Consider the following 19,601-nt stretch of genomic DNA (forward strand, 5'->3'; position numbering starts at 1 on the left):
ACACACTCCCCCCACACACACACACACACTCCCCACACACACACACACTCCCCACACACACACTCTATCACACTCCCCCCCACACACACACTTTCCCGACACACACACACACACTCTCCACACACAAACTTTCACTACACACTCTTTCCCCACACACACTTTCAATAGGTACTACCTCTGCCCATATACACACACACACTCCCCACACACACACACACACATTCTCCACACACACACACTCTCCCCACACATTCTCCCGACACACACACTTTCTCCTACGCATTCTCCCTCCCCCGCACTGCGATGCCTCCCCACACAATGCTGGCTGCCGAGTGCCCGGGCTCAAGTGAACTACAGCAATGGATTTTCCGCTGCGATGCCCTCCACGTGCCAGCATCTCACCCACGCAGCAGCTGACCGGCACCTGGGCGAGGGCGCGGACGGCACCCAACGCAACCCAACCGGTCACCAAAGCAGGCCGAGACCCGCTTAGCTCGCGAGATCTGTCGAGATCTCTGGCGCATTCGGGGGCCGTGGAACGAGAGCCCTCTCCCACCCCCCCCCCTCCCACACACTGACAGCCCTTCATTCTCCCCTTGCACGTGGCATCGCGTTCGGGAGGTGCATGCCCAATCGTCGAAGATTGCTGATCAGAATCTGCTTTCGAAGCAAGGACGCCCATTCCATCCCGGGATGCGTTGCACTCATGGGTTGAGTTTGAGGGTAACTCGGTGGAGCGGTGGGGGTCGTGACGACATCGTCATCGGCAATCGGTGGGTTGGGGGGTGCCCCAATATTCGATTTGTCTCGCGAGGTCGCACACAGAGGCGGTTCGCTATCGCGGCTTTTCTTGCCCTGCTCATCACAGCGTCGTCACGCTCACGGTCTCGAACATTTAAGGCTGTAGGGGCGCTGCGTTTAAAATCAGTGTTTGTTGTTCTGACACTGTAGTTGTTATTGTTGTTGTTGAAAACAAATCTCGTGTTGGTTGTCAAGGGGGGCCCCAACTCGTAGCTTTGGCCATCAGTGGGGGGAGGGGGGATGGGCAAGGCACCCCCCTGCCCCCACATCAACACCAACACACCAACAACAACACACCATCAACAACAACACATCACTGTAACACTCGCCAATGCCACACGCAGATGTTCAGGTCGTGAACTCAACAATAAGAGGCCGGAAGTGGCGTTTCCAGCCGGCGTGTGCTGACGGGCGTGCCGATGGTGGCTTGGCAGAGCTCCTGCATTCGTCTCCACGCACAGACAAAAGTCGAGTCGGACTGTAGCTTTGCTCCATCAGGCTGTGTGTGGGTAGAGTTATTGATTGGCATTCAGAATCAGTATTTATTTATTCCGGAGGAATCCGATGAGCAAAAAAGCTCTTCTTCACAGATGTCCAGTAGGGGGCACGCGGTCAGAATGTTACAACAACAACAACAAATGATATCCTTTGGTTCTTTCGGTAAAGTCACGTAGATAAAAAAAAAACATGTTTAACAACAAACGCAACAAAAATGCGATAGGAGTGCAGAGTAGAGTAAAGGTAAACAAATAACATTAACATATATACAAACAAAACTATTTCGATTTAAAACTTTCGTGACTGCAGGGATTCATCTTCTTGGTTCTTTCGGTAAAGTCACGTAGAAGGGAAGTAATACAATAATAAAAATAAAACATAATAAAACAATTCTCACGACGTTTCGGCCACAACGCAAGCAGCCGTCCTCTGTCTAATATGTAATATGCGATGCTTGAGGACGGCTGCTTGCGTTGTGGCCGAAACGTCGTGAGAATTGTTTTATGTTTTATTTTTATTATTTTATTACTTCCCTTCTACGTGACTTTACCGAAAGAACCAAGAAGAAGAAACAAAACTATGTTTTACTCATCTTATCAGGTAAACCCCCACCGAGGTATTGAGATTTATTTTTCCAGAAGCAACCTCGCCACAAATGATAGTTCAACAAAGTGGCTTCTCACGGGGAAATTTACAGCCGCGGAAAAAAAATACATAATCTAAAACGATCTAAAATAATTGCGTGTTTCCAGACGACAATGAAGCAGAGACGTTGACAGTGGCCGAGGTTGGGGACGAGCGGCTGATGGACAGCTCCAGGAGATGCCGGGAGAGGTGACCCATCCCTGAGAGCACGGTGCATCCACACAGCGACTCATCAGTCCGCATCCCCGGGCTACTTAGCTGGTAAAACAGAAACAGGTCGTCTCGCGTGTAGTTTTCATTCATTTCCTGATGCTGCTGCTGCTACGTTGGCAGAGGTTGCACAAGCACAATTAAACAGAAGAAGAACCCCCACCACCAACACATTCGCTTTAAATGTCTAAAATGTAACATGCGATGTTTCTCTCCGGCCTCTGTATGTATGTTGACCTTCTTTCTCGCCGTACGTAGCCAACCGTGCTGATCGGAGTTGCGGGTGAAGGACAGAAAACTAAACACGAAAAGCAGTTCGAAAGAAATTAGTTTAAAACGATCTAAAAAAATTGCTTTAAATCGAACGAATTTTCAATGTTTTGATTGAAAGAAGAAAAGCCCCCATCTGTGCTTTGTGTGCTATGAAGAAGGGCCATTTCCCGAAACGTCGCCGATTATACAGTGTTCTCCCTGAAGGCCACATACGGTGCTGGTATCGACCGTGTTGAGAATTGGCTGCAAGAAGGAGGCCTGGGCAGGAAGGGGACGATCAGCGATGGGCAAGACCGGTGACGGAACGGGAGTCAAAGGCGACCCACGGGACCACATTCGTGGAGATGGAGCCGCCGGGAGGAGCAACACCCCGCCTGGGTGTGCATCCTAAGATTAATAATCGATATTGATCGATCAGCATGCACACACCGTGATCTAGTAAACACGGTGCATGCATCCCGTTGTCTCTCCACTGCTGGATGAAGTCTTCCGCACGCCTCTGGGTCACGGGGATTGATTGATCACGATCGCCTGGCTGGGAGTCGAACTCGTCCGTGGCCGAGTTCACAGCGCGGCAATTCGCTGCGACAACCGCTGCGCCACCGCTCCACCCGACCGCCCAGAAGTGGCGAAACGGTGAAACACACAGCGCGATCCATTTATAGATACCCCACTAAAATTTATATAACAAGGGCAGACGATCGATTGCACGTCCCCCGCCAATCCCAGTTGCACCCGTTGCATCTCTGGCCGAGCACTCTGCAAGACACGGAGCCGCCCCGTTGCATTCGCTGGCGTCAATCGATCAGCTGCCGAGGAGCGAGCGAGAGGGCCATTCGAAATGCGTGGGGTATCTACAAATGGATCGCCCTGAACCGTACTCCGAGCGAGCTGTGACCCCCCGCTCGCGAGGCTGAGCTCGAAGGAGCTCTGGAGAGCCGAGCCCCGTCTCGAGGGTCTTTGGCCTACTCTTCCACGCCGATCAGACAGCGTGGGAGAGGTGGAGAGGCCCCCGCGTGTCGCCACCGCTCCACAGGGTGGGAGTGGGGGGGGGGGAGGACGTGGGGGCAGGTGAGCACACAAACTCGGCCCCCAGTTGCTTCTGCCGTGCAGGGAGATCGAGCAGGAGACCCGTGGGTTGTAGTCTAGACAGGGTGTAGTGTGTGCAGGGTGTAGTGTGCAGGGTGTAGTGTGCAGGGTGTAGTGTGCAGGGTGTAGTGTGCAGGGTGTAGTGTGTGCAGGGTGTAGTGGGTGCAGTGTGTAGTGTGTGCAGGGTGTAGTCTGAGCAGGGTGTAGTGTGTGCAGGGTGTATGCTGTGCGGAGTGTAGTCTGTGCGGGGTGTAGTGGGTGCAGGGTGTAGTGGGTGCAGGGTGTAGTGAGTGCAGGGTGTAGTGGGTGCAGGGTGTAGTGTGAGCAGGGTGTAGTGGGTGCAGGGTGTCGTGTGTGCAGGGTGTAGTGGGTGCAGGGTGTCGTGTGTGCAGGGTGTAGTGGGTGCAGGGTTTAGTGGGTGCAGGGTGTAGTGTGTGCAGGGTGTATTGGGTGCAGGGTGTAGTGTGTGCAGGGTGTAGTGGGTGCAGGGTGTAGTCTGAGCAGGGTGTAGTGTGTGCAGGGTGTAGTGGGTGCAGGGTGTAGTGGGTGCAGGGTGTAGTGGGTGCAGGGTGTATTGGGTGCAGGGTGTAGTGTGTGCAGGGTGTAGTGGGTGCAGGGTGTAGTCTGAGCAGGGTGTAGTGTGTGCAGGGTGTAGTGGGTGCAGGGTGTAATGGGTGCAGGGTGTAGTGTGTGCAGGGTGTAGTGGGTGCAGGGTGTAGTGGGTGCAGTGTGTAGTGGGTGCAGGATGTAGTGGGTGCAGGGTGTATTGGGTGCAGGGTGTAGTGTGTGCAGGGTGTAGTGGGTGCAGGGTGTAGTCTGAGCAGGGTGTAGTGTGTGCAGGGTGTAGTGGGTGCAGGGTGTAATGGGTGCAGGGTGTAGTGTGTGCAGGGTGTAGTGTGTGCAGGGTGTAGTGTGTGCAGGGTGTAGTGGGTGCAGGGTGTAATGGGTGCAGGGTGTAGTGGGTGCAGGGTGTAGTGGGTGCAGGGTGTAGTCTGTGGGTTTTGTGAAACTGGACAATCATTCGCTATCCAAGCCCTGCGCCCCACCCCCACACACACAATCCCTTAATATGCCCCCAGCACCCCACCCCCCACTCACACCCCCCTCTCTCCACAACCCCAAATCCCAATCGCCTACAGAACAAACATGAAGATCGCAGGGCAGCCTCACACAGAGTGTTAGCGAGCTCCTGTTGAGGTCGGGGCTCGTGGCCAGCACCACGCCCGGCCGCCTTTGTCTCCACTCATGTTTAGGCACCGCACCAGGAACTCATTTCAGGCTGAGTCGACGTAGGGGAGGCCCGAGGTTAGCTGGAAATGAACTCGGCTCGCCGGGGTTGTAACGCCGTGCGCTAACCACAGCGCCACTGCTCCCCAAGCACACATAGACCCTATCCACACACACACACCATACCCCCATCTCCACACACACACATACACCCTACACCCCGCCTCTCTACACACACACACCCTACACCCCCATCTCCCCCCACACACACACACCCTCCCACCCATCTCCACACACACACACCCTACCCCCATCTCCACACACACACACACCCTACACCAATCGCTCCACACACACACACACACACCCTACCTCCATCTCTCCACACACACACATACACCCTACACCCCGTCTCTCCACACACACACACACACCCTACACCCCATCTCTCTACACACTCACACACCCTACCCCCCATCTCTCTACACACACATACACACCCTACACCCCGTCTCTCTCTACACACACACCCTATCCCCATCTCTCTCCACACACACACTACACCCATCTCCCCACACACACACACATACACCCTATCCCCATCTCTCCACACACACACACCCTACCCCCATCTCTCTACACACACACGCCCTACCTCCATCTCTCCACATACACACACACCCTACCCCCCATCTCTCCACACACACACACCCTACCCCCATCTTTCTACACACACACGCCCTACCTCCATCTCTCCACACACACACACCCTCTCCCCCATCTCTCTACACACACACACCATCCCCCCATCTCCCCCCACACACACACCATCCCCCCATCTCCCCCCACACACACACACATCCTACCCCCATCTCCCCCCCAACACACACACCCTACCCCCATCTCTCTCCACACACACACACCCTACACCCCGTCTCTTCACACACACACACCCTACACCCATCTCCCCCCATCTCCCCCCCCACACACACACCCTCCCCCCATCTCCACACACACACACACACCCTACACCCATCTCCACACACACACACACATACACCCTACCCCCATCTCTCCACACACACACACACCCTACCCCCATCTCTCCACACACACACACCCTACCCCCATCTCTCCACACACATACACCCTACACCAATCTCTCTCTACACACACACACACACCCTACCCCCATCTCCCCCCACACACACAAACACATCCTACACCCCGTCTCTCCACACACACACACTCTCCCCCATCTCTCCACAGACACACACACACACACCCTACCCCCATCTCTCCCCACACACACATACACCCTACACCCCGTCTCCCCACACACACATACACCCTACACCCATCTCCCTCACACACACACATCCTACCCCCATCTCTCCCCACACACACATACACCCTACACCCCATCTCCACACATACACACACCCTACCCCCGTCTCCACACACACACCCTACCCCTCATCTCTCCACACACATACACCCTACCCCCATGTCCCCACACACACATACACCCTACACTCCATCTTTCCACACACACATATACACCCTACACCCATCTCCCCCCACACACACACACCCTACCCCCATCTCCCCACACACACATACACCCTACCCCCATGTCCCCACACACACATACACCCTACACCCCATCTTTCCACACACACATATACACCCTACACCCATCTCCCCCCACACACACACACCCTACCCCCATCTCCCCACACACACATACACCCTACCCCCATCTCCCCCCACACACACACACACCCTACCCCCATCTCCCCACACACACACACACCCTACCCCCATCTCCCCCCACACACACACACCCTACCCCCATCTCCCCACACACACACACCCTACCCCCATCTCCCCACACACACATACACCCTACCCCCATCCCCCCCCACACACACACACCCTACCCCCCATCTCCCCACACACACATACACCCATCTCCCCACACACACATACACCCTACCCCCATCTCCCCCCACACACACACACCCTACACCCCATCTCCCCACACACACCCTACCCCCATCTCCCCACACACACATACACCCATCTCCCCACACACACACACACCCTACACCCCATCTCCCCACACACACATACACCCATCTCCCCCCACACACACACACCCTACACCCCATCTCCCCCCACACACACACACCCTACCCCCATCTCCCCACACACACACACACACACCCATCTCCCCCCACACACACACCCTACCCCCATCTCCCCACACACACACACCCTACACCCCATCTCCCCACACACACACACACCCATCTCCCCACACACACACATACACCCATCTCCCCACACACACATACCCCAATCTCCCCACACACACACACACCCTACCCCCATCTCCCCACACACACACACACACACCCATCTCCCCCCACACACACACCCTACCCCCATCTCCCCACACACACACACACACACCCTACACCCCATCTCCCCACACACACACACACCCATCTCCCCACACACACACATACACCCATCTCCCCACACACACATACCCCCATCTCCCCACACACACATACACCCTACACCCCATCTCTCCACACACACATATACACCCTACACCCATCTCTCCCCACACACACATACACCCTACACCCATCTCCCCCCCACACACACACCCTACACCCCGTCTCTCCCCTCCCCCACGTGTAGAAACTCGCGGTTCCCTGCGGCTTTAGAATTCATGCACAGAGGGAGGGAGAGACGAGAGGGGGGGGGGGGCGAGAAGGGAAAGAGGGGGGAGAGAGAGAGGTGGTGGGTGGAGAGAGGGGGGAGGGGGAGACAGGAGAGAGAGTGGGGGCAGGGGGAGAGGGGGAGGGAGAGAGAGGGGGGTGGAGGGGGAGGGAGAGAGAGAGGGGGAGGGAGAGAGAGAGGGGAGGGAGACAGGGGGAGGGAGACAGGGAGGAGAGGGGGGAGGGAGAGAGAGAGAGAGGGGGAGGGAGAGGAGGGAGAGAGAGGGGGGAGAGGAGGGAGAGAGGGGGGTAGAGAGCAAGGCGGAGATCTGGGTTGTGGACGACAGTCGCATGGAATATGTGCTGCCGACCGTCGCGGTTTTAATAGACCTCGGTAAGAGCTTCTTCATTCATTCATTTTTAACTTTCGTAATTTTCACCTTGCGGATAATGCATTTCTTGAAAGACATTGTCAAGATATATATGTAATATTCATAATAATAACAACTACCACGGGTTGTTCGTCTTCTTACGGGGTAATTCTACTCAGGAGTGAATTTGAGATTTAACGCACAAATAGCAGGCCATGTACACAATACAGACACGTGTACACACAACACGGTTACACACACACGTACACAATACAGACACGTGCACACACAACGCAGTTACACACGTACACAATACAGACACGTGTACACACAACGCAGTTACACACACACACACTATGCCATGTACACAATGCAGACACGTGTACACATAACACAGTTACACACACACACTACACCATGTACACAATACAGACACGTGTACACACAACGCAGTTACACACACACTATGCCATGTACACAATACAGACACGTGTACACACAACACAGTTACACACACACTATGCCATGTACACAATACAGACACGTGGACACACAACGCAGTTACACACACACACACTATGCCATGTAGACAATACAGACACGTGTACACACAACGCAGTTAACACACTATAACATGTACACAATACAGACACGTGTACACACAGCGCAGTTACACACACACATGTACACAATACAGACACGTGTACACACAACACACACACACATGTGCACAATACAGACACGTGTATGTACACAGTTAACACACACACTATACCATGGACACAATAAGACACGTGTACACACAACGCAGTTAACACACTATAACATGTACACAATACAGACACGTGTACACACAACGCAGTTACACACACACACATGTACACAATACAGACACGTGTACACAACAACACACACACATGTGCACAATACAGACACGTGTATGTACACCGTTAACACACACTATACCATGTACACAATACAGACACGTGTACACACAACACAGTTAACACACACTATACCATGGACACAATGCAGAAACATACAGAACGATACAAAGACAAGTACTCACAGTTAACACACACACGCATCACATAGACACAATGACACGTGCATGTACTCACAACACAGTTACACACATGAAAGAACATCTCCACAAAGACATGTACACACACCGTAACATATATACACACGCACACAAAACACAAGTATGTACAACGCAGTTAATCGGGACACACCATTGCACACATACACACCATGTACACACACACACAATACAACACGCACATTATGCAACGTACGAATGCGTGCTTAACACACGCACAACTTAACGCGTACACCAGACATAACAACACGGCCTAAATAATGTAGCGTGTTCATAACGCAACTAACACACACACACACACTCAGAACATGTCCTCAACACACAATCAACACACAATACATATAAACCACATACAACACAAAGCCACACACATACGGGGACAACAATCACCCATATAGTCTTTGACAGACTGTTGGGGCAAGTGCTGTTAGCGAACAACTATTAAGGTCAGTTCTGCACACACGAGCGTGTGCGAACATCACGCCCGACCGCCTTTGTCTCCCGAAGTGGCGATGTTTTACACATCGCACCAGGTACTCATTTAAGGCTGAGTCTACCTAGGGGAGAGGGATCTGTGCGGATATTCATCGCCGTGAGCGGGAATCGAATTTGGATCGTCGGGTTCGTAGAGCAGTGCGCTGACTACTACACTCTCACACTCTTGCTGGACACACACACACACCGCGCACACACACACCACACACACACACCGAACGCACACACACCGCACACATACACACCGCACGCACACACACCGCACACACACACACCGCACACACACACACCGCTCACACCACACACACACCGCTCACACCACACACACACCGCTCACACCACACACACCGCACACACACCGCTCACACCACACACACCGCACACACCGCACACACACCGCACACACACCGCACACACACACACACCGCACACACACACCGCACACACACACACCGCTCACACCACACACACACCGCTCACACCACACACACCGCTCACACCGCTCACACCACACACACCGCACACACACCGCTCACACCACACACACCGCTCACACCACACACACACCGCTCACACCACACACACACCGCACACACACCGCACACCGCACACACGCGTAACACGACACAGCCACGCATAACACATCCACTGCACGGACATACCTGTATTCGCAGCAACACGCACGCACACACGTGTATTGGCCTAAGACATCTTACAATATATCGAGGACCGCAGAACTTGGGCAATTGTTGTTAGTGCATGTTCAGAGACGGTGGCTTGCTGCTGTCGTCTTCCCGCTCGTCTGTAACTCCTCCTCGCTCCACCTCGAAGTTGCTCTCACAGACGAGAGAGAAAGAGATGGAACGCTTACAAAGTCTACGTGCCCATGAATCCGTTCAATTGTCGAGGAGACCGCGTTATTTACCGGGCCGTGGCGGGTGGTAGAGGGTACACAGCACACACACATTGTGTACTCACAACACACACACATTATATACACACAGCACACACACATTGTGTACACACAGCACACACACATAGTGTACTCCCGGCACACACACATTGTGTACACACAGCACACACACACATAGTGTACTCACAACACACACACACAGTGTACTCACAACACACACACACACATTGTGTACTCACAGTACACACACATAGTGTACTCACAGTACACACACATAGTGTACTCACAGTACACACACATAGTGTACTCACAACACGCACACACATAGTGTACTCACAACACACACACATTATATATACACAGCACACACACATTGTGTACACACAGCACACACATATTGTGTACACAGCACACACACACAGTGTACTCACAGCACACACACACACATTGTGTACACACAGTACACACACATAGTGTACTCACAGCACACACACACTGTGTACTCACAGCACACACACATAGTGCACTCACAACACACACACAGCACACACAGTGCACTCACAACACACACACATTATATACACACAGCACACACACATTGTGTACACACAGCACACACACACATTGTGTACACACAGCACACACACAGTGTACTCACAGCACACACACATTGTGTACACACAGCACACACACACATAGTGTACTCACAGCACACACACACTGTGTACTCACAGCACACACATTCACTACTGACATACTCAACATGTAATCACAGCACCTACTCAACAATTCATTTCCATGTCAGTTCGAACACACGTTATATAAATTGCACCTACGCTATATGTATGCTGTACACACATACTATCTATATTCTACACGTGAGTGTATGTATATACTGCATATGTCTACGTGCAGACCCTGCCGATGTAAACTCTTGACTGCATGTGTTCAAGCGACAGCCGCTTCTGCCATAATAACGTTTCATCCAAACGTCGACTTATCCCCATTGATGTGACGACAAAAAAAAACACATGTTACGTGAACAAAATTAAAGTCCCACTGGGAACAAACACAGTTCGTGTCGAACTTAAACCAACCCGCCTCGGATCGCCGCCTCCTCTGGGTGCATTTCAACTAAAGCCGCGCTGTGCCCGCATCGCGAGCGATCAGCTGTGCAAAAATGAAATTTCTCTCGGAGCAACAAAAAAAAATCAAAAACCGGTTTTAAATCATCGCCTGCAACCGCTGTGCCCACGCGTCTGAGCGGGCAATTGCGCACCGAGCGCGCGTTTCACGGGGACTTCCACCGTCCGAGTCATCGGTGATACGAATACAAAGACAGCTTCGCGAATCGCGCGAAGTCGCCGCGACCGTCGCACGAAGCAAACCGGTGGCGCGGTCGCTCGCGCAACCGGTTGCATGCGAGCAGTCGCCCGACGTGAGAGCGATTCGGTTGCACGGAACGGTTCCCCTGAACCCCGGGGGGGCTTCCACACCGCCCCCCCCCCACCTCGTCACGCGTTTGTCGGGGTCCCAGTCGCGTAGCCTCAGCCGATTGTGGTTGTTTTTGTGTAGCCACCCACACACCACCAACCACCCACTACCCACCACCCACTACCCACTACCCACCACCCACACACCACCCACACACCACCAACCACCACTCACTACCACTCACCACCACTCACCACCACTACCCACCACCACCCACCACTCACCACCACCACTACCACCCACCACTAACCACCACCACTACCACCCACCACCACCCACTACCCACCACCACTACCACCCACCACTACCCACTACCACCCACCACTACCCATCACCACCCACCACCACTACCACCCACCACTAACCACCGTTTGGTGGCACCGAATTCGCTGCCCTCTCCGCCTTCGTGGCACCGAAATGGTTTTAAACGATCGGCGGGGGTCTCTCCGCAGCTTGAATCGCTCGACTTGGCGTGCTGCGAGACGTGCAGTGGTATAAAGACAAAGAAGCCCCGTATAGCCTTAGCAGACTGCTTGGAGCGAGTGCTGTTAACGGGCACCAGTGAAGGCCGGTACGGCACACGAAGCAGCCGGCACCACGCCCTTCCGCCTTTGTCTCCCCAGTGGCGATATTTACACACCGCAGCAGGTACTCGTTTGAGGCCGAGTCAACCTAGGGGAGGCCTAGGACAGTCACTGGTGAGCGGGAATCGAACTCGGGTAGCCGGGTCCGTAGTGCAGCGCGCTAACCACGACACTGCCGCTCCCCTACACATGTCTGTGTACATGAATGTTCACTCCCCACGTGTGTGTATATATATACACACACGTGGGAAGCGATTTTCTGATGAAAGAAAACCCCCGCTGCACGTGTCATCGCTAATCTTCCACGACGATTGCCACCCTCTCTTTGGCTTCTCTGCGCGCTGTAGAGAAGGGTTATTGCTCGAAACGTCGCCTATTGCATGCGTTTTAATTAGTTTGAAGGCCACAGTGTTAGTGACGAATATGCTGAGGTTTTCCCCTCCAGGGCTCTCCGTGAGTCGTGAACGTACGGCGAGTGGATGTCGTGCATTGCAAAAGCCACACGCAGTTGATGATAACGCGACATGCAGTTATTGTTACGACGACGCCGGCGATGATGATGACGACTGCTGATGATTTTGATATTGATGCGAGATGTTGTATTCAAATGTGTGTGTGTGTTGTGATACGTCACGAATCATCATCCACAGCCCTTTGCCAAGGCACTGTTGGATGGACGAAGCATGGCTGTGCATATATCGGGCGAGCGACTTGTTCGACCATACTTCACCACTTTGGTTAATGCGTTGGGGGGGGGGGGGCTTGTGCATGACCGGTGGATGGGACTCGTGCTTAGATTGACAGTGCGGTGCGCTAACCACTGCGCCACCGCTCCACCCCACACTGCTGTATATACTATTTTACGTTCTCAAAAACATTTTGACCGGCTGTCTTCTATAAGCATTAGCACGGAGCAATTGTACTGTGGATGCTCGAACACACACGTAGCCTGCACAACATAATACTTGTTCGGAGTTGGAAATGCCTTGCAATAATATTCATGGCATCGCCAAACGCTGCGATGATTTTAGGCTGAGTCGACCCAGAGGAGGCCCAGGCCAAGTTTATTTTTTCACATTACAATTACAGCACCCCCCCCCGCTGGCGGTGAACGCTTCTCGTGGCCAGGAATCGAACCCATCCGCCCTCCGATGTCGTTGTGCGGCAGCGTGAATCACTCAGTCGGCTGGCGACACCCCCAAACACACGAGCACGCGCACGCACGCACGCGCGCGTTCGCCACTCCACCCGCCTCGCGCGGTCTTTGCGTGGAGCACTGACCCGCGCGGTGAAGTATGGCCAATTGACGGGCGTGGAGGAGGGCCCTCATCCAGCAGTGGAGTTGGCGATGTTGCGGGTGAGTAGTTCGGCGGCGCTGCGTGTCGATGTCTCCCGTGTGCTGCGCCGACTGTGCGGAGCGGTGGCGCCGTGGGGTTGTCGCTGCGAAACCGGCGGTCCGAGTTCGAGTTTCCGCTCGCGACCAACAACACTTGCGGATATTTGAACCGGTCCTGGGCATCCCCTAGGTAGATTCAGCCTGTAATAAATTAGACCCGGTGCCGTGTGTGAACATCAGGTGGTGGTGGGGGGTGGGGGGTGGGGGGGAGACAAAGGCGGCCGGCCGTCGCTTCTGACCAACCCACCCGCTCGCTCGCTCTCTCGTTCGTGCCGGTCTGAGTTTTTATTTTTCCGCCGTTCAGGGCGTTACGGAGCGTGGTGGTGGTGGTGGATCTTTGCCTCTGCCGCGCGTGGCTGTACGTGCGGATTGTTGTCGTCGTCGTCGTGTTTTCTCGGCACGCGAGGCCCTCTCTGGCGCTCGGCCCCACGAGGCGAGACCACCCCTCGGCAGTTGTCGCAGTGGCGGCGAGATTCTCGGCTTCGTGTTTCGCCTTTCGTGGCCGACGCCGCTGCCGTGGACGCGGCTGCTGCACTGCCCAAGTTCTGGGGCCTCCTCCCTCCGCCGAGGTCGACACAGTTACCCCCCCCTTCCCCCCGAACGTCACAGCATTGGGAAGACAAAGGCGGTCCTGGCCACACTGCTCCTCCGTGTGTCGTTGCCGGCCTTAGCATGTGCTCTCTAACGGGGGCACGTTTAACCCCCCCACACACATGGGCTGGAGCTTGTCCGGCTTAGGCGGGGAATGGTTGTCTGTTGTGCTTGCCGCCTCGAGGTGCCGAGGCTCACCTGCAGTGATGGAGGGTCCGGTTTGTAATTACTGCTGTCCTTGCACTCAACTAAACTTATTTTATTTTACCAGCCAAAGGCCCCACTGAGCTATGTTGCTCTTGTTTTCAGAAGCGACCTGGCCACAAATAATAGCTCAGCTAAGTGTGGCTTATCACGTGGAAATGCATATCAGCCGAATACTCTAAACGAGTGACGTTCATTTTAAATGTGAAGGGAAAAACCGGAATACCCAGAGACAAATCCACGCTACCACGGGGGGAGTACATGCACACTCCGAATATACAGTCGGGATCGAACCCACGAGCTTCTGTGCACCAGACGAGGTAGTTAACATCTCCTAGCTACCGGAAGCTAAGCAGGCTCGGAGCTTGGTGAGTACTGCACTCGGATCGTAGACAGTCCTGGGAATACCGCAGGCTATGGCCGGTGCACGTCAGTACGGCGGGTGGATTATTGAATACAACCATCTGTGCTGAGCACACGGTGCGTGTTGTGGTGGGGAATGGGGGGGGGGGTCTCCAGGGTTTCTTTCCACGCAGGAATTGTATCGGTCGGGGCCACGATCTTCTCGACACGCAGAGTCGTGCGACTCGGCGAGGCTTCTTCACGCGGCCAAAGGAGTGAATCCCTCCTCCCCGTGTTTACTGTTCGAGAAAATAAATACGTTCTAACAAAGCTCCCCCGTGGGGCAAGTGCTGTTCGCGATCACACATGATGGCCCGCATGACACACGAGAGATGGTGGGTAGCCAATAACACGCCCGGTCGCCTTTGTCTCCCTGGCGCCGATGTTTACTACACGCCGCACCGTGTACTCATTTGAGGTTGAGTCGACCTAGGGGGGGGGGGCAGGACTGGTTCGCATCAGCGTTACCGAAGTTGGTCGTGAGCGGGAATCGAACTCGGGTCGCCGTTTCCCACACACCCGCTCGCTGGATTGGTAGCCGAGCGCGCTCCCCTCCACACTTTACACACTTTACACACTTTACACACTTTACACACACACAGGCACAACTCCCGTGTACGCTGTCGCAGGCTGTTGGGGAAAATGGTGTTAGCGAGCACCTATTGGGGCCGCTCTGTGGGGGTGGCTGTGGGCAGCGGCAATCGCGATCACAACACGTCCACCAGGCACCGCGACTCGCACACGGGGACCGCATGGACTGCCCACGCACAGTCGGACTGCAGGCCTCTGGAATCTAGAGGGCCCACAATTTATTTTAATATATATATATACATACTCTACATTGCTATATAATGGTTCAAACACAATACTTTATCGTGATAAGTACGCGCGTTTAACTTGTTTAGCACCGCACGTAGCCATGCGTGCTCATCGGAGTGGTGCATGCGATGCGCATATAATATGCGACGTTTCGAACAATGCCCCCTCCTACACAGCACGCGGCCATTCGGAAGCGGCATTGTTCGAAACGTCGCCTATTATTTCCATGTGCATCCTCTGAAGGCCGCGCTGCGCACGATTGTGTTAGAATTCGTGGAGGTTGACGCTGCGTGTGCAGCAGCAGCAACAGCAGCAGCGCCGCCAATTACACCAATTAAGAGAATCAGAATATTTGTTTATACTGCGCAGGAGGAATCCGATGAGCTACAAAGCTCTTTTTCACAGATGTCCAGTTGGGGAACGGGGTAAGAACGTTACAACAACAGTTACACAAACACGACAGTAGCGCGAAATACAGGAAATGTAAACACATCCACCCAAACACATACTAATACAACTAAACCACCCACATCTTACCAGGAAAAGCTCACTGAGGTTATCAACTTATTTTTCAGGAGCGACCTGCCCACCACAAATGATAGCTCGACAAATTGTCCCCGTCATTTGGGACATTTACAGAAACTGAAATCATCAAAGTCATCTCAACGCATGTGTCGCCGTGATTGTTGCAGTTAACGTCGCTACGTGGACCGCTCGCTCCCGGTTACTTGCCGAAATTAAAACGAGTTTTGTTTGTTTACATGAAAGGGAAAAAACAACAACAGCACGCATTTAAACTTCACGATTCCGAGTGAACATTTCATGAATATCTCAACAAAGGGCTCTAGCCGAGGTGAAGAGCTGTGACAGAGTGTGGTGGTGAACCAGTCAAGGGGTAGGAATCTAATTTACAAATAGTAGGGGGCAGGGGATGCCCCCCCAAACTATAACAGCCCCCCCCCGCCTCCTTCTCATCCCGCCCATTAGCCTTAATCCGTCCCTGTTGATATGGAAAGACGTGGGGGGGGGGGTGGGAGTTGGTTTGTTGGTGGCGGTTGTAGGATGTGAGATGTGGGGGAGAGATTTGGGTACGAGCTGGGGGGGTGAGGGGCGATGGGGTGGAGGGAAGATGAGATAGGAGGAAAACATGGTTGCGGCAGGGGTTAGGGGGCTTGGCAAAGAAGGGCGGTTGAGAGTTTGCAATTGGCGAGAGTGATGTTTGGTCGGCGTGGTGTTTACGGGAGGCACACACCGCGCGAAGACAACGAGCACCTGTGGAGGTCGTCGGCACGGTGCACGAGGGGGTGGGTGACCAGCAACACGCCTTGCCATCTTGGTCTTCCTCGTGTGCGATGTTTAAACATCGTACTAGCTACTCATTTGAGGCTGAGTTGACCTAGAGGATGCCCAGGAGCATGAGCGTAACTCGGGTGACCGGGTTCGTAGCGCAGCGTGCTACCCTTTGTACTACCGCTCCCCCTCGGCACACCGAAGACAAAGATCCCCCGTGTAGCCTTAACAGAGTGTTGGGGAAAGTGCTGTGAGCGAGCACCTATGAAGGCCGGGGCTGTGGCACACGAGAGGGTGGGTGGCCAGCACCACGCGCGGCCACATCCACGTATACACACACATCCACGTATACACACACACACCCCCCCCCCGAATGTACCGCTCACAACACACCACATACAACATGCACCACACACAACACTGGAACCACACGTACACAACACATACAAGGTGAGAACACGTACACCACGAACATGATGCAACACAAGCCATACGCACAAATGCACACGTACGCACACACTACATACTACACACCCACACACGCACAGCCAGTGTGTGTATACACACACACTTTGTGTTGAGCACCACGTGACATTTAATGTTCTTAAATACGTGAATTCTAACACGTGATAATGATAACACTTATATGGCCGGCTATCCGCTGAAGCTTGTAATAATCCACTTACACACATTTGACATTCCAGTATTCACCTCATTCTAAATGCATTTCATCATCATCATCGGCCATGGACGATCCTCTGCTGGATGGACGGTCTCTCTTCACTCCGTCTTCATCCCGCACGCCTCCAGCCGTGCCCCAGGTCCACCTTACAAACATTCGACTAAACAATACGCACGCACAGAGAGTTTCTCTACTCTTCAATGGCACGCGCACACACACATGCTTTTTTTTTAAGGACGTACGCGTGTCGACTTTCACGAACACGAATTCGGGCAGTGCATTCCATTGTGAAATCGTCCAAAGTGTTAATTTGTTTGTAACCAGTCGAGGAGGCCTCAAAGGAGAGCGGGGCGGAGTGTCGCTCGCAAGCGTGACCCCTGCGGGGGTCAACGCGATGGTAAAAGCCAAACACATTAAATAAAGTAACAGCAACGAGGCGAACACGAATACATTCACATTGCTCACCGTTTTATTATTGGACAACACACAGCCACCACAATCAGCTAGTTACTACAACAACTAGCTGGTCACTACAACAACTAGCTACAGCAACAACTACCCACCACAGCAACTAACCACTACATCAATCAGCTGGTCACTACAACAACTGACCACTGCATCAATCAGCTGGTCACTACAACAACTAACCACTACATCAATCAGCTAGTCACTACAACAACCAGCTGGTCACTACAACAACTAGCTACAGCAACAACTACCCACCACAGCAACTAACCACTACATCAATCAGCTGGTCACTACAACAACTAACCACTACATCAATCAGCTGGTCACCACAGCAACTAACCACTACATCAATCAGCTGGTCACTACAACAACTAACCACTACATCAATCAGCTAGTCACTACAACAACCAGCTGGTCACTACAACAACTAGGCACCAAAACGACCATCCACTAAAACAACAATCATCCATCGCAACAGTCAGCCACGTCAACAGCCCACCAGCCACCACCACCACCCACCACCACAACAACAATGGGACGGCGACAACAACCGGCGAACAGCAAGCGGGCGCCACAACAACGAGACGGCCATTTCGGGACGAGCGGCGTGTCCCCGTCGTCGCGATGCGGTTGACGATGTTGGAGGTCGACGATGTTGGAGGTTGACGGTGTTGGAGGTCGACGATGTTGGAGGTCGACGATGTTGGAGGTTGACGGTGTTGAGGTTGACGATGTTGGAGGTTGGCGATGTTGGAGGTTGGCGATGTTGGAGGTTGACGATGTTGGAGGTTGGCGATGTTGAGGTTGACGATGTTGGAGGTTGGCGATGTTGGAGGTTGGCGATGTTGAGGTTGACGATGTTGGAGGTTGGCGATGTTGGAGGTTGGCGATGTTGGAGGTTGACGGTGTTGGAGGTCGACGGTGTTGGAGGTCGACGGTGTTGGAGGTCGACGATGTTGGAGGTTGACGATGTTGGAGGTCGACGATGTTGGAGGTTGACGATGTTGGAGGTCGTCGCCTCGTCACTTCGCTAAGAACGTGACCGAGTCGGATTCCCGTCACCACCAGCAGCTACGACAACTGGAACATACGATAGGAGGAATAATACTCATCACACACATGAACATCTCATCCGGAGATCCCAACACGAGAGCACCGCCGTGCATGGACAGCAAGGAGACGAACAGAGAAGCCCGCACAGGGTAGACGTCCACAACCGACGGCCAGTGTACACATGTTCACATGTTTACATGTGTGTACATGTGAACATGTGTTTACATGTCTACACGTGGGTGCGCGTTTCAAGGTCCCG

General features: G+C 53.5%; 1 protein-coding gene across 2 annotated transcripts in view; it reads left to right on the forward strand.

Annotated features, from left to right (window-relative positions):
* Positions 1-7,806: 7,806 nt before the first annotated feature.
* The window catches only part of LOC133346187 (filaggrin-like), a 69,289-nt gene continuing 57,494 nt past the window's right edge, over positions 7,807-19,601 (forward strand). Inside the window, exon 1 of one of the 2 annotated variants that reach the window (XM_061557678.1) lies at positions 7,807-7,872. Coding sequence is in view for 1 of the 2 variants with exons in the window: in XM_061557677.1 (XP_061413661.1) it covers positions 13,786-13,794 (9 nt within the window). In the remaining variant the exon portion in view is untranslated. Of the gene's footprint in view, positions 7,873-13,682; positions 13,795-19,601 lie in introns of those variants that run through there. The other variant, XM_061557677.1, reaches the window with a different exon arrangement.

This window comes from Lethenteron reissneri, chromosome 23 (genome assembly GCF_015708825.2).
Source record: "Lethenteron reissneri isolate LAM-NWPU_2019-01 chromosome 23, ASM1570882v1, whole genome shotgun sequence".
NCBI classification, from domain to species: domain Eukaryota; kingdom Metazoa; phylum Chordata; class Hyperoartia; order Petromyzontiformes; family Petromyzontidae; genus Lethenteron; species Lethenteron reissneri.